Source organism: Grampus griseus (genome assembly GCF_964374135.1).
Source record: "Grampus griseus genome assembly, chromosome: 10".
Classification (NCBI taxonomy): Eukaryota; Metazoa; Chordata; class Mammalia; order Artiodactyla; family Delphinidae; genus Grampus; species Grampus griseus.
In genome coordinates, this window is record NC_139004.1 from 65,944,011 (window position 1) to 65,960,266 (window position 16,256).

At 51.2% G+C, this 16,256-nt stretch overlaps 1 protein-coding gene across 4 annotated transcripts; it reads right to left on the minus strand.

The window, feature by feature from the left end:
• Positions 1 to 1,702: 1,702 nt before the first annotated feature.
• On the minus strand, positions 1,703 to 15,975 carry MON1A (MON1 homolog A, secretory trafficking associated). Of its 4 annotated transcripts, none has more exons than XM_082664648.1 (8): positions 15,723 to 15,975; positions 14,567 to 14,638; positions 10,301 to 10,387; positions 5,983 to 6,122; positions 4,268 to 4,753; positions 2,938 to 3,703; positions 2,078 to 2,225; positions 1,703 to 1,977 (listed from the first exon to the last, which is right to left on the minus strand). In XM_082664648.1, exons 3-8 carry the CDS (start codon positions 10,366 to 10,368, stop codon positions 1,837 to 1,839), a joined length of 1,749 nt encoding a protein of 582 aa, XP_082520774.1. In that variant the 5' UTR covers positions 10,369 to 10,387; positions 14,567 to 14,638; positions 15,723 to 15,975; the 3' UTR covers positions 1,703 to 1,836. The 4 variants fall into 4 exon arrangements, with proteins under 4 accessions (XP_082520774.1, XP_082520773.1, XP_082520776.1 ...); XM_082664647.1 differs by having other exon boundaries at positions 14,567 to 14,697; XM_082664650.1 differs by lacking the exon at positions 10,301 to 10,387.
• Positions 15,976 to 16,256: the final 281 nt, after the last annotated feature.

Genomic DNA, 16,256 nt, shown 5'->3' on the forward strand with positions numbered 1-16,256 from the left:
GCCAAACTTTTACCTGGAGTTTGAGAACCCTAGGCTTTAAAGACTCCTCCAGCTTCACTGTTACCCAGTCGGACAAGGTTCTTTACCATACCAGGTTTCATACCAGGTTCGTCCCTTTGCACATGCTCGTTGCTCCACTAGGAACACCTTTCCTGTTTGTCTGTTGTCCCTTCCTTGCTCCCCAAACAGGTAAACCCTGCACTCTTAGGTGCCTACTGTCCTAGGTATACACACTTATCTAATTGTGACTATCTCTTCCCACCTCCACCCAGAATAGGTGCTGAACGGCAAGAAGCTGGAAGCCCTGCAAGGATCAGGGTAGCCAGCAGGGACACCTGGAGGCTGACCACTGACCAGAACACCGGTAGCAGTCAGAGACAGCTAGCCTGGCATCACCCTGGCCCCAGAGGCAGTGGTTTGGTGCCCTTTCCAGGATTCAGGGAAGGAATAGAAACAGCAAGCAGACAGAAAAGAGACCCAGGGCATGTGGGCAGTGTGAGCAGCACCCACCAAGCCTGTGGCTGCTCCAGAGGGGCTTTGGGGTCTGGGCAGGTGGCCTGCTGCCATACCCATTCTAATGTGATCTGGGGTGGGGCCAAGGGCAGGCGCTGTGCTGCCATTTCCTGGGACAGTAAGTGACTCATTCCAGTGCATCCTTGGCCTATGCCACCTACAAAGACACATTTTCCAGCATGGGTTGGTTTTAGTGGCACAGTATCTTGCTCCAGCACTCAGAGACTGCATGAAGGTGATTCACTCTATAGTCTGAAGACCATATTCCATGGACACTATTCTCCCAAACACTTCCTAGGTCTTCTGTTCCCCTGGCCAGTGAGATGGTTCAGTTGTGGCATAACTGGGAGAGTCCCCAGCAGGAAGGTAGAAGCTTTCTGCACTGTGCCTTGGGCTCTGTCCTAAGAAGGTCTCATGGTAGAGTGAATGGGGCTGGGCCTTCACTGCTGAGCCTCCTGGGATGTTCCTAGTGACCCACGTAGGCTGGGCCATGCCAGGGAACAGGGTGACTGAAAAGAGCATCAGCCCTTCTTAGGGCAGGGTCCACTCCAGCCCCAGAGGTCAGCTGGGTCTTCTTTCAGGTCCTCTGGCTCACTCCTGGGGGCCATCCTAAGGAATGTGCTGGCTAGAGGTAGGGGAGCTGAGGTGGACAGCCTTCATGAGGAACCCTAAGCTGGAATAGTTTCCCCAGAGGCCTACAGCTATAGTGAGGCTGGACTCTGAATTTGTGCTGAACACTGGGCCACCTCACCAAGGGCTCCCACCCATGCCCGGGCTCAGACTCTCTCCACTTGACTGTCCCTGTCTTACTCAGCTCAGCCCCTGCTGAAATACAGCAGTCCATTAAGCAGAGCCAGTCAGGGCTCCCAGGTGGTTGGGTGGTCCTTCAGGCCATGCAGCTGGGAATCCCACCTAGGAGTGACAGGGGAGGCACCAGGGGCTCAGACTGAGTGTGGGGTGGGGCATCGCGGGAGGTTGGTCGTGGTGGGGAAGGCCAGTGGGGTCCTAGAGAACACTTTACACGTGGCAGGACTTCAGCTGAATGAAAACAGCCCCAGCCCAGGGGCCAACTCTGAGCACATGTGATGCTGTGCATGGGGAAGCATGGGCAGGGCCTAGGGAGGAGGATCCAGCGTCTGTGTGTGAGTGAGAGTGAAGGAACCAGTGACAAGGCCCACAAGTGTCTTCCCCAAAGCACTTTAATGCACACACCAACCCACAGTCCCTGCCTGCTGCCTGGGCCAGAGGCCAGCCCCACCTGGAAGCTCCCATGGCTTCCACAGCCTGGTGTGCCTAGGAGGGCCGAGCCCACACACATTCTCATCAGTATGTGAGGGGCGTGAGGATGAAGAGGCGGTCTTCTTCTTTGCGGATCCAGCGCATCAGTTTATGGATGGCACTGACGGCCGACGCCTTGGTCCCCAGGGGGCTGTAGCACATGTAGAGCTCAAAGGCGCCTGTCACCTGGAGGAAGGGGGCACAGGGTGGTCATCCAGATTAGACAACCCTTGTGGCCCTTGCCCAGGACCCCGATGAAGCCCAGCCCATCCCAGGGCTGCCTTACCCAAGCCAGGAGGTTCTCGTTGGGGCCCGTGTAGTAGATAGTCTTGAGTGGGCGGGAGGCATTGTGGGCGCGGCTGTGCAGGTACTGGTAGAGGCCCAGCAGCCGCTCCTGCTCCTCTTCACTGGTGTACGGGGCCTCGATCTCAGGGCTGGAGATGGGGGAGTGGGTTCGCAAAGGAATGACTTCCACTGGCTTCTCTGGAAATCCAGAAACACCTATTCCTGGCCAGGGAGACTCCACCATGGGTCCTACCCTCCAAATGCCCCCCCACCCCAGGACAAGGCATTGTCTCCTCACCACTGAAGACTCCCCAGGACAAAGCTGGGCCCACCCAGACTGGAGCCCTGTTCTCCCCTCTCCCCCAAGTTCATGGCATCTTTGGTGACCCTCCCTTGGAGAAACCAATCTGGGTTTAGGTGTCCTAGACAGAGTGACAGGTCTGAGATGAAGGAAAAGTGAGCCAGGAACCTTCTGGACCAAAAAGGGGTAAAAGGAGGATAGAAGATGCCTCATCTGGCCCCAGCCCCTCTGCTGGAGGAGGAAGTGGAGGAGTTGTGCATCCTGGGCTGGACCAAACTGACCAAACAGAGGAGACCTCTGTTCCAGCTTCCTTCCCTGGGTGTATTGGGTATTTCAAGGCCTTATGGGAAATGACTGAAGTAGAGAGGTGTATGCTGATGGGGAGTAGGGTGATAGGGGCTTTGGGCCCCTGGTATCAGAGTCAAACAGACACAGCAGGTCGGTCCATTCCCAGAGGGATCATCAGCTTCAGGACTGCATCAGAGCTCAGGCCCAACCAGCCGCCCACCCCCCCCACGCCCTTGTCTCCCTCAAGCAGTCTCCCCAAGGCCCTCCCTCACCTGGTGAAGAGTCCCGAGCTCTTTGACTTATAGAGGAAGTGGCGCAGGTCAGGGATGCCCACTTGGGAAACACTGTAGTAAGGTGTGCGCAGTGCCTCCCGCAGCGCCAGGTGCGCTCCGCGCTTTCGCAGGCGCTCCTGAAAGCGGCGGCGGCAGTCAGACACTGCAAAGAAGTCCTCACGGTCGGTGGAGACGAGCAGCAGGCAGAGATCCGTGTCAGGCTCCAGGTACGAGATGTGTGCGTGGAAGAAGCCGGCTGCGTTGAATTTGGGCAGGCACACGGGCGTCCAGGCCTCGCCCTCGCGGAAGGACGAGGAGGAACTTATGAGGTTGAAGAGCAGGTGCAGGTCGATGGGGTGCAGGAATTGGTCCTTGCGGCGCACAAGCGCCACGAGCTGGTTGCGCGCCAGCAGGATGGAGAAGACGAGGCTGCGGGCGCGCGCCTGCTGCAGACTGGCACTCACGACGTCGCGCACGGCCGCCGCCAAGGGCAGGCAGCGCGCCGCCCCCATCAGGAAACTGGGGTCTCGCGCCATGAGCTGCAGCAGGTTGTCCGTGATGCGCTCAGAGCCCGAGAGCAGGCGCCGCAGGTCATAGTTCTGCTTCTGCTGGAAGATGTGGCTCAGCTGCGCACCCGTAAGAAGGCTCAGGATCTGGTAGTAGATGTAGAGCAACTCTTGCGCCAGTTCCTGTGCCGACTGCCGCGTGCGGGCCACCGCCACCAGCACCAGTGGGCTCCGGCGCACGAATACTACCTTGTAGCCATCTGATGGGACCGATGGATAGGGGTGGTGTCAGCTTCAGCCCTTCTCCGGAAAGCGCTCCCTGAATGGCCTGCCCTAGCACCCTCAGAGCCCCGCTTTCCACAATCTCTCCACCTCCCCTCAGAACTGTGCACACAGAGGGGGCTTCAGGATGAAAGAAAAACAGATGCCCATGGGCCCCCCCTTTCCCCTTTCCTGCCACTTGTTTCACAGACTGGGACCAGCTAAAATGCAGGAAGCACTTCAGAAAGACACACATTCTTGGGCTAAGTGGCAAGAGCTGGGTGGGGCTCAAGACCTGGGATTATTTTGGTTACCTCCCCCGGCTTCTCACCTTCTCCAAGGGCAAAGCCCATGTGCGAGCCACCTTTGGCCCCCACAACAGCCCTATGAGGCAGTCAGTGTTGTTTTCCCGTGTTCAGATGAGGACCTGGGGCTCGGTGAGGTGGAGGGACTAAGCTTGGTCACACAGCACATCCCAGCCCTCTAGTCCCTGGGAGTCCGAAACCTGGTATGGTCTCTCCTGGCCAGGGAGACCTCCTGGCACCCCCCTCCTGGTGGCTCACCTGCATGGATGGAACGGATGGCATTCTTGTCAGCCTCCAGGAAGGACACCAGGGCCACCATGACACCCATGGTGCTGGAAAGTGCCTCCTCTGACCCATAGCGGGAGTACACAGGCTTCCCCGCCTCGCTCAGCACGAAGACATGCTTCTGGTGCAGGCGCCATGCCTCAGCAGTCTCCTCCTCATCCCCTTCACCAGTGCCCTCTCTTGGGGGCTCTGTGGCTGGTCGCCCAGCTGCCCCTGGGGACTCCGGCCAGTCCTCAGAGCTTCCTGGAAGCATCTCCTCCTGCAGGTCTCGGGCGACACCTGTCAGCTGGGTGCTCAGCTCACTGAAGTCCTGGCTGATCTGGCGCATGTCTGTAGGCAGAGGTGGAGGACCACCAGCACCCTCCTTGGGGCTCTCCCCAGAAGCCACCCCATTCTCTGATTCTGTCAGGTCCTCATAGGAACGGGCATGGACGAACATGGCACCCTCCTGTCCGGCACCTGCCAGCCAAAAGCACTGGTGTTTAGAGCAGTAGCTTCTGGCAGACCACCTCACCAGCAAGGTGCCCAATACAGTACTCTGCCTGTCCTGATGAGGTAAGCCACTGTTCCTTCTGGCTACAAGTCATGCTCTGCTGTGACTTACAGCCCACCAGCCTCCTCCCCTCACACTGGGAATAAGACCCCAACCCCTCAAGGCTGCGGTGGTAGCCAGTATCTGCCTGCCCCTCTCACTCTCATCTCACAGCCCTTCGTGCATCTGCTCTTTGGATATCCCCACCTACCTCAGGGCCTCTGCATCTCCTGTTCCCTCTGCATGGAAGGCACTCCCACCTCTTTGCATGCCAGCTCCCTGTCACACTTCAGCTCACAGCAAAGATGTTAGTTGTCCCTGTCACCTGACCCCCAAACCCAGGCACTCTATCATATCCCCCTCCTTGACTTCTCTTGCGGCACTTATCAGTTATTGCCCTTCTCCCCAAATGCAGTGGGGTTCCCCCTCATGGGCAGGAACCTGGTTTTTTGCTGCTGTGTTCCCAGCACCTCGCCCTGTGCCTGGAATACCTCCTGTGCTCAGCAAATCTCTCTCCCTGGGAGAAGGCTCCCTGACCCTGCACAGGGACCCATGGTTCCTAACCCCCTCCACTGGAATGCTCTCACTAGCCTGTGGCTCCCCCAAGGCAGGGACAATGTCAGTTTTCCTTTACTGATTTTTTTTTTGACAGAAGAGTTCAAGAGATATGTTTTGAGTCTCTATTATGAGTTCAACACTGTACCAGGCATTGGGGATACAACAGCTCTGTGCTCAAAGAGCTCACAATCTTGTAGACAAGAAAGGTGGGCAATACATACACACACAAATAAGACTACAAAATAACTAGTGTTCTGTGCAGAGCATGGTCAGGGCAGGCCTCTCTTGTGAGGAGGTGACATTTAAGTTGAGAGCTGAGGGAGAGAGAAGGAGCCAGGGAGGTACCTGTAGACACAGGAAATAGGAGAAGAGCCCACACTGGTGGCAAGACAGCACAGGGCAAGTGGCACAACATGAAGTGGAGAGGAAGGCCAGATGCACACTGAGCCTGGATCCTTGCAGTATCCCCAGCACATGACAAATAGCTAACAAGTGAGCATGCATGAATGAGTGACAGTGAAAGACTGGTTGGGAATCCCGATTGCCCTCGAGGCTGCTCTAGCTGTAAGCTGGCTGGGGCTGCGCACCCTGCCCATACCTGGCTCCATTCCCTGGGCCAGTCCTGGTGTGGGGCTCTCAGCTCTCTCCACACTCTGCCCATCAGAAGGAGCCAACGTGCCATCAGGGCCTTCGCTGCTTCTCTTCCTCTGCATGTCAGCAGCCATCCCTTGGGCTCTCCTGTGGGGCAAACAAAGGCATCATTGAGGGTAAGCGGGAAGGTGCTAGTGGCAGGAGTCACTGGCATAATTAAGAGTGGTTAAGTACAGGAAAGTATCCCTCACCAGGACCCAGCTAACTCAAACCTCTGGGGAATGGGTTCTGAATATTCCCTTCTAAAGAAGCGTGCTGTTCTCTTTCTGATTATAAAAGAATGCATGGGGGACTTGCCTGGTGGTCCAGTGGTTAAGACTCTGTGCTCCCAATACAGGGGGCCCGGCTCAATCCCTGGTCAGGGAACTAGTTCCCGCATGCTGAAACTAAGAGCAGCATGCTGCAACTAAAAGATCCCTCATGCCACAACTAAAGATCCTGCATGCTGCAATGAAGATCCTGCCTGATGCAACTAAGACCCAGTGCAGCCAAAATAAATAAATAAATATACTTTTTTTTTTTTTTTTTGGCCGTGTTGGGTCTTCGTCGCTGCTTGTGGGCTTTCTCTAGTTGCGGTGAGCAGGGGTTAAGCTTTGTTGTGGTGCGCGGGCTTCTCATTGCGGTGGCCTCTCGTTGCAGAGCACGGGCTCTAGAGCGCAGGCTCAGTAGTTGTGGCGCATGGGCTTAGTTGCTCTGCGATCTTCAGGATCTTCCTGGACCAGGGATCAAACCCGTGCCCCTGCATTGGCAGGCGGATTCTTAACCACCGCGCCACCAGGGAAGTCCCTGTGTCGGGTCTTAGTTGCGGCACTCAAGCTTCTCTCTAGTTGTGGTGTGCAGTGTTTCTTTCTCTCTCTAGTTATGGCACGTGGGCTTAGTTGCCCCGCGGCATGTGGGGTCTTAGTTCCCTGACCAGGGATCGAACCTGCATCCCCTACATTGGAAGGCGGATTCTTTACCCCTAGAAGTTCCAGGGAAGTCCCAGTCCCTATGTGGATTTTTATGTAATCCTGATCACTCTTCTCTGAGGCAGGCACTCTTGTCAGACAAGCTTTATATATGAAGAAACTGAAGCTGAGAGAGTGTAAGTACATTGTCCAATGTCACGACAGGAAAGAAGCGCTGGAGCTGGTAATTGAAACCATTCTGTATCCTGATATCTTCCACTGTACATCCTACCATGAACATTTCTCCATTCAAAACTGAGTTGACAAATCAGTTCTTTTTGATATTTAGACATTTACTATGAACAAAGTGAGTCAGAGTAAACAGGCCTAAGCCTTGCTTTTCTCCTTGCATTCTGTACCTTTTGAATTTGCACCAGGGCTCACCTCTCCAGTTAAAAACAACTATGGACATGTCGGTTCTCAGTGCCCATTTGATGGACACTAAGGACAAACTCAGCCTGATCTCCCAGTCCTTCTGCAGCCTCCGGGCCAGGTGGAGGTGGCCAAGAGTTGATGTCAGGGATAACGAAGTTGGGTGGCTCTCTTGGGATCAGCCTCTAAGGTCCCTTAATGTCAGGCTGAAGGGTCTTCATTTGGCAGGCAACAAACAATCCATAGGAGAGGGGTTCCATCTGAGGCACTAACCCTTTAGGGAACAGAAATTTGGCTGGATGGGCTAGAAGGGCAGCGAAGACTAGTCAGAGACTCATGAGGAAGGCACTGCAGGCAGGCCAGGGGCCTGGGGGGGACTGGTGTTAGCGTGAGCAAAGCAGACTCTGTCCCTGCCCTCCTGGAGCAGAGTCCATAGGGAATAATTGAGGCTTGTCCCTTACTAGCTCTGTAACCTTGGGCAAATGACTCCACCCTGAGCCTGGCATGAAGTAGGTGCTCAAAAACGTTCATGAGAAGAGTGATTTCAAAACAGTGTCACCAGCACTAGCATTTGTGTGGCCTCCGCTTACCTGTGTCTAAGAACTCTCTCCGACCACAAGTTCCTAGCGGGCAGCTCCTGCAAGTGTACCCAAAGAGTTGATTTTCAAGCTCTTCTGTCATCTTTGTTGTAAGCTACGGAATCCTTTCTTCAAATTAATCTTGTAAAGCAGTTCAATGTGCAAAACAGACAGAGAGGGAGGCAGGGCCAGAGACTGGCTTGATGGCCACGCCCCCACTGGTCCCGGAGCACCACAGAGTTAAGTGGGGGTTGGGTACCACTGGTCAACAGCATCACCCCACACAGAGTGCCCTTTGAATAATCTTCAAAGGAAGATTATTTGGGAGAACATCTACCTTTTGGGATTTTCTAGGCCACCAGTCCTGTCCATCAAGACAATCAAGAGTGATGGTTCCCAGCGAGGGTCAGAGCCCAGAAGACCAAGGTGTGGTCCACCTTTTCTGATGAAGAGTAATTAAGAAGCTGCATGCCCTCAACAGGAGCCTGGGGAGGCATCCAGAAAGGTCTCCTCTGAGACTGAGACCAAGAGGAGCAATCCAAAACAGGCCAAAACAGCCACCGCAACACCACGGAGCCCAGGGCAGTGGGTGCTAAGGCAACTAGGGCATGTCCAGATCTTGAGCAAGAAGACACAGGCCACACGAGAACCTTGGAGACCATTATCTTACAAGCTAACCTAAAAGCCCGGTTGGGGTCTGCATTGCTGTGTAAAGAGAGAGCGACCCCAGAGAGATGACTCTGTCCATATATAGGCAGAGGGCAAGCTGCTACTGCCAGTCCTGGGGTTGTGGCCAGGGCTTCTGGACCTGGCTCCTTGGATGGAGGCCTGGATTGGTATGTGCTTTTTTCTGAGGAGAGGGTCCAGAACAACTACTTTAAATGGGAATGCCCTACATTTCTATGTGTACTCACTTTCCCACTCCCCTAGTGGAGAGCTTCACATCTTCTCTCTTCTCAAGCTTCCATCATCTTCTCCAATGCTCACCCTCAGCACTATCAGTGATAACCTTACCTTCTATTTCACTGAGGACATGGAAGTCAGCAAAAGAGAACTTCCAAGATTCCCACTACCACCTCACCTCACCTGCCAGACTCTGCCTTCCTCCTTCTTACTAAAGATGAGCTGTCTGGGCTCCACTAACACCTCCACTCCAGCCCCTCTCACCCATCCAAGCATATGGCTTCAGCAGCTGTCCCTCTCTCTCTCAGATCATCAGTGTCCCCTTCTCCCCTATTCATCACCAATATACTGATGTTTCTTCCATTTTCCAAACACCTTCACTTAGATGTGTTTACTCTGTTATAATTCATTGAGCTGTACTTATGATTTGTGAACTTTATGTTTGTTTTATTTCAATTAAAACCTTAAAACAAACCTCCCCTTAACTCTACATTCCCCTCTAGGTACCACCCTATTTTTTTTTTTTTTTTGCTGTCCTTTATAAAACAAACAAACAAACCTCAAAACAGTACACAGTACTTGGAGTTTAATTAGTCACGTAAGCTAGGCTATGCTGTGTAACAAATGAGTGCCAAAATGGTAGAGGCTTTACACATAAAGGCTTTTTTGGTTTGTTTTGGCCATATCACATGGCTTGTGGGATTGAACTTGGGCTGCAGGCAATGGAAGTGCAGAGTCCTAACCACTGGACTGCCAGGGAATTCCCTAAAGGCTTTTCTTTTTTTTTTTTTATTGCAAGCATTTTTTTATTGAGAAATAATCTATGTATAACATTATATTAGTTCCAGGTCTACAACATAATGATTCAATATTTGTATATATTGCAAAATGGTCACCACAATGTCTCGTTAACATCCATCACCACACAAAGTTACAAAATTTTTTTCTTGTGATGAGAACTTTTAATACCTACTCTCTTAGCAACTTTCAAATATACAAGCATTATTAATTATAGTCACTATGCTGTACATTACATCCTCAGGATTTATTTATTTTGTAACTGGAAGTTTGTACCTTTTGACCACCTTCACAGATTTTGCAACCATTTTTTAATAAACTCTAAAGGATAATATGTATTAAAATATTTACAAGTTCCTAATTTGACAGGCTGACTCCATTATATACAGCAGGGGTCCCCAACTCCCAGGCTGCGGACCTCTATCTGGGACGTGGGCTGTTAGGAAGTGGGCCGCACAGCAGGAGGTGAGCAGCGGGAGAGCCGAAGCTTCATCTGCCACCCCGCGCCGCTCCCCATCACTCGCATTACCGCCTGAACCAAAAAATATGGAACGCTTCAGGAATTTGCATGTCATCCTCGCACAGGGGCCACGCTAATCTTCTCTGTATCGTTCCAATTTTAGTGCTGCCGAAGCGAGCACTAAAGGCTTATTTTTTGCTCACGTACTGTGGGTTTGGTAGCAATTCAGAGCAGCTCCCTCCGGGCAGTGATTCAGGAATCCAGGCTACTAGCATCTTATAGTTCTGCCGTCACCTGGCAATGGAAGACAGGGCTGGAGGGTCATGTCAGAACTCTTAAATACTTCAAAGTCCAGATTGGCCAGAACTAGTCATGTGGCCAGAGGGACTGGGAAATGTGGAGCGCTCAGGTGTCTCTCCACTTTTCCCATTCACACTTGAATCCATTCCAACTATTACTCCAGTAACACTGCTCCCTCAAGGTCTCCAGTGACCTCCAGGATCATCTCACTTCACTCAGCAGCCACAATGATTATTTCCTCTCTCTCAAAACACTTTCTTCTCTTGGCTTCTGGCACATCACTCTCCTTTCATGGTTCTCCTACCTCATGGACCACTCCTTCTAAGTTCTCTTTACAGTTCTTCTTACTGTTGAGGGACCAAGATTTCAGGTCTTGGATCTCTTTTCTGTCTTCATTCGATCCCTTGGTGACCTTATTCAGTCTCATGGTTTTAAATTTCACCAATAAATTAATGATTCCAAATTTTATTCACAGCCCTAATCTCTCTTCTGACTTCCAGAGGCACACACATTTAACTGTTTACTTGATGTCTGCCCTTGGATATCTTACAGTATCTCAAAGTTATATGTCCAAAACTGAGCTCCTGATCATCCCCTTAAAAAGTTGTTCCTCTCAGAGTTTTCTCCATCTCAGTGAAAGACAATTTGATACTTCCAGTTATTTAGCAAAAAATCTTGGAGGCATCCCTTATGCCTCTCTTTTTCCCGTACCTCATATACCAAACCACCAGCAAATCTTGTCAGCTTTACTTCAGAATACAGGTACACCCAGCAAAATGTCTCTCATTAACCTTTGCCACATAGAATGCCTCTTGGTTTTTAATACACAGCTGTGGTAGCCAGCCTTCCAAATGGTCCCCAGTGATTCTCAACTCCCAGCATTCAAGTCTATATACTCCCATCCCACACTGAGCAGAACTAATCTATGTCACCAACAGGATAATGTGAAAATGACAATGTGTGACTTCTGAGGCTAGGTCATAAAAGACATTGTGGCTTCTGCTTTGTTCTCTTGGATCACTCTCTCTAGGTGCAGCCATCAGCCATCAGTTGTGAGGACACTCAAGCAGCCGTAAAGAGAGGAGCTCGTGGTAAGAAACTGAAACCTGAGAACAGCCAGTACCAATGTGCTAGTCATGTGAGCAAGCAGTCTTGGAAGCAAATCATCTAACCCCAGTCATGCCTTTGAATGACTGCAACCTCATGAGAGACACTGGGCCTGAATCATCCAGCTAAGATGCTCCCAAATTCCTGAACCTCAGGAACTGTATGAGATAATAAATATTTATTATTGGTTTGAGCTGCTAAGTTTTGGGATAACTTGTTACACAGCAATAGATAACTAATACAACAAACTTGTACTGATTGAGCTTATGTTTACATAGAAAAAAACTATTATCAACACTTGATCTATATTTTTTAATAAAGGAATGTGCATTTAAAGCCTCAAATTACATTTCAAATAGAACTGATAGATCATTGAGTGCCAACAAAAGGGGTTTACTTACATCATGGCTATCTGCAGGTACTGAAAGAGGCCATGATGCTGTATCAAAGCAACACTGTTTGATCAGGAGGAAGTGTTTTAAGCATTTTGTATCCTAACATTATAATTTGTTTGGCATATATTAGGTATGTATTTTCCTTGTGTTTTAGTGCCATTTTAGAAAATTGGGGATTTGGGGTTGATGAAGGAAGAATTATACTTTTTCCCATTTGAAATAATGGGGAAACACATAAATCAACTATACTTCAATAAAATGTTAAAAAAAAAGTGGGAAACAGATACTAAGTTAGTGATTCCAGACAGAATGTCCAACTTTCATGGAACAGATTATTGATGTTCCATAGGAAAATGCCCATATTCAGAATCTGACCACTTCTCATCACCTCCACCACTATCACATTGGTCCCAGTCAACATTATCTCTCTAGCAGATTGCTGCAAGTCTTTTTTTTTTTTAACATCTTTATTGGAGTATAATTGCTTTTCAATGTCGTGTTAGCTTCTGCTGCGTAACAAAGTGAATCAGCTATACATATACAAATATCCCCATATCCCCTCCTTCTTGCGTCTCCCTCCCACCCTCCCTATCCCACCCCTCTAGGTGGTCACAAAGCGGCAAGCTGATCTCCCCGTGCCATGCGGCTGCTTCCCACTAGCTATCTATTTTACATTTGGTAGTGTATATATGTCAATGCCACTCTCTCACTTCATCCTAGCTTACCCTTCCCCATCCCCGTGTCCTCAAGTCCATTCTCTACGTCTGTGTCTTTATTCCTGTCCTGCCCCTAGGTTCATCAGAACCATTTTTTTTTTTAGATTCCATATGTATGTGTTAGCATATGGTATCTGTTTTTCTTTCTGACTTACTTCACTCTGTTTGACAGACTCTAGGTCCATCCGCCTCACTACAAATAACTCAATTTTGTTTCTTTTTTTGACTGAGTAATATTCCATTGTATATATGTGCCACATCTTTATCCATTCATCAGTCGATGAACACTTAGGTCCTGGCTATTGTAAATGTCCTGGCTATTGTAAATAGTGCTGCAATGAACACTGTGGTACATGACTCTTTTTGAATTATGGTTTTCTCAGGGTATATGCCCAGTAGTGGGATTGCTGGGTCGTATGGTAGTTCTACTTTTTGGTTTCTTAAGGAACCTCCATACTGTTCTCCATAGTGGCTGTATCAATTTACATTCCCACCAACAGTATAAGAGGGTTCCCTTTTCTCCACACCCTCTCCAGCATTGCAACAGTCTTTTAACCAGTCTCCCCACTTCTGTCCTTGTCCCTGTACAGTCTATCCTTCTCACAGCACTCAAAGTGATCTGCTTGAGACAGAAGTCAAGTCACGTAGCTCCTTTGCTCACTAGTCTGTAACGGTCACACCTAACCCAGTGAGAAAGCCAATTTCCTCACAGTGGTGCACAAGAACCTCTCTGTCTACACGCACTGCACCCCACCCCCCAAATTACTTCTTCAACCTCATCTCCTGTTCTTTCCCCTACTTGCTTTGCTTCAACCCAGCCACACTGACATTATGGCTTTCCTTGAGTATACTGTAAATGTAAATCCTGAGTATTCCTTCACTTCAGAACTTTGCTCTTGCTGAATTTTCTGCCTGGACCACACCTCCCTACTTTTCCCCCTGCCCCCCACCTCACCTATTCCACTACTTGGCCAAATATCTACATGACTCACTCTGTCACTTCCTTCAGGTTGCTGCTCAAGTGTTACCTTATCAGAGAGGCCTTCCTGGAATATCCTGGATTCTTATCTCCCTTGCCCTGCTTTATTTTTCTACATTGAAGGTAACCCTGTGAGCTGTCGCAAATTTCAGAATGTCAGCTCCATAAGCAGGATTTTAATTAACATTTGTCAGATAAATAACTTTGGAAGGGAGAAGATGAAAGATCCTCAGAGAACACCCAGCTCCAATGTAGCCTTGGGAGACTCCTGCCTGTAGGGAAGACTTAGTCCTTGGTAGTAGTTAAGTGTTCAGTAACAGTGGCTCTGGAGTCAGAGGGACCTGTATTAACCTGGCATGGTTTTATAAATCTCAGCTTTCTCACCTATGAAATGAGGATGTTGACAGCACTGATTCATTGGGTTGTGGAAGGATTAAATGAGATAATCCATGTAATTTGGTTACCCTGGCACAGAGTAGGTACATATACACTCAGCTGTCTTTAGCACATCATGATTATTCTTATTCAGACCATGTGTACCTGCACTTATACACAGATCCAGTAATCTCTGCCATGTAAATCAGTCCTTTGCGAGTTTGCTCATCCTGAGCCAGGCCCTTAGTGAGCAGGACGTGCTTCTGACCTCATGAAGCCAGGTGGGCTCTGGCCTGAAATGACCCATCTGTGATGCTGGGACAGAGATGCCTTTGGGCCTAGGGCTGGGAGTTCCTCCAGGCTCACTGGCTATTCATCCTGAAATTGCAGGACAGACCTGTAACTTCCCTGCTGCTCCCAGAAGTCTCTCCCAAGCTGAACTCCTTTCTACCACATGTCCCTACTCTGCGGCCTTGCGCCTCTGGCTCAAAGACCAAAACAAGGTCTACAGCAGCTTACCCCTGAGGGCCCACTATCCACTGATCCCAGTGGGATTTAGGTAACTGCGCCCAGCATGGCTGAGTACTACCCAACATGGTACCTGCATGTTGTGAGGGCAGGGTCAGCTGGCTGGGGCTAGTGGACATCTCCTTCCGAACAGTTCTCCAACCACCTGAAATCATGTAGTACCTCAATATCTCCAAGGCAAGTATCGGGGTCCAGCCAAAAGCCCTGGTGAAGCAAACAGTTCTCTGGACATTTACACTGGAAACTAGGCAGGGAGGGTGAATGACTCATAGCAAAACCCACCCCAAACCCCATTGGAGCCATAACCTGTGTGGCTGAAGCTCTTGGGTGGCTGGGCCTGAAGCAGTTAAGCAAGAGAGGTCTCTTGGAAACAGTCCCAGATACTCCCTTGGGGCCCCTTCTCAGGCAGCCTCTCTAGAAGCCCCCAGGCCTTGCTATTTGCCCTAGAAGTGCTCTGCTGTGCCTTTGAGCAATGTCACCAAACAAGTTAGCTCAATCAGCCCTTCTGGTATGCCTCCCTCCTCTAGGTGCCTGGCCTGGAGAGAGGAAGGGCCTTGCAAGAACTCCTCCCTACTGGGTCCCTACCACTCTTGCTCCCTCTTCCTGCTTAGATTGTGCCCTATCCTGCCTTGACCCTTTGGGGAGTGGGCTATCTGGGAGGATGGTGCCAGGATGCATGGATGTGTGGCAGACAGGGTCCAGGTGAGGCTGTGCTGTAACTGCTTCAGCAGGATGCCTACTCCACGCTGAGAGTATAGCTTGGTACTTGTCACTGCTAGTGGTCACTCCCCTTTCTGACAAAGGCTGCTCACCCTCCCCAGCAAACTCGAGCCCAGAAAGTGTGGCTCAACAGGTGCAAGAGGCAGCTTGGTTATCTGAGCCAGGGCACCCTTGAAGGCAAAGTCCCAAGCCTCAAGACACTTTCAGGAGCTTCCTGCTCACCCCACAGTCAACCTCTGCCAGTCTCTGAGAGCACTCTGCTGGGCCGAATGTGTGTGCGTTGGGGCTACAGGACTTTGCCCTTCCAGCCGAAGGAAGAGTTCCAGGCCTCGCCTTTTGTATTCCCCAGCTGGGAACCGGCGAAGGGACCCCAGAGAGACCCAGTCCTTCTACCGCAAATAGCAGCGTAGACTGCAGGGGCCCCCAGTCTTCAAGCCCCTCCCTTCAAAGATGACAGCTCTCCAGTCTCTCGGCGCCCCCAAGCCACGTGGGTTGGCAGTCGGACTCACCTGTTTCTCGGGGAGGGGGAAGGGGTCAGGAAGCACAGAGATTGCCGGTCACTGCCCTCTGCCGGACCCCCGGGAGGTCACGGGTGTCCGGCCGGGCCCGGACTGATGGTTCAGGTTCGCGGGACCACGGCCCCCTGCAGACACAGACATGGCCACCGCTCCCTCCCACGGCCCCTTGCCCGGCTGCCGGCTCAAGAAGACAGCACTCGCCGGCCTCTGGCGGCGGAGGCCCGGCTCCAGTCGCTGGGCCTGGCCCTGCCCGCCCCGGTGTGCATTATGGGAAATGTAGTTCGCAGTGCACGGCCGCCGCGAGGTGGGGCGGGGCGCCAGGTCCCGGCAGAGACCTGGGCGGGGCCTGACCCGGGTCAGCGGTGGCATCATCCCGCACCGCCTTTTACAGGGTCCCGGCCAAACTCAGGCACCTCCCCAAACCCAAAGCCTGGGGTGGACCGCAGGCCCAGACTTCCTAGCTCCTCCGCCCGAGCCAACAAGAGGTTTATTTAAAGCGAAAGAAAGAGACTATGGCATTGTTTC

Bases quoted from the DNA above. Each gene is read 5' to 3' on its own strand.
- MON1A (XM_082664648.1), bottom strand. From the start codon at position 10,368: ATGCTAGTAGCCTGGATTCCTGAATCACTGCCCGGAGGGAGCTGCTCT. The intron at 6,123-10,300 runs GTACGTGAGCAA...TTTGCCCCACAG, and splicing joins GAATTGCTACCAAACCCACA to GAGAGCCCAAGGGATGGCTG. The intron at 3,704-4,267 runs GTGAGCCACCAG...CGGTCCCATCAG, and splicing joins CATCCGTTCCATCCATGCAG to ATGGCTACAAGGTAGTATTC.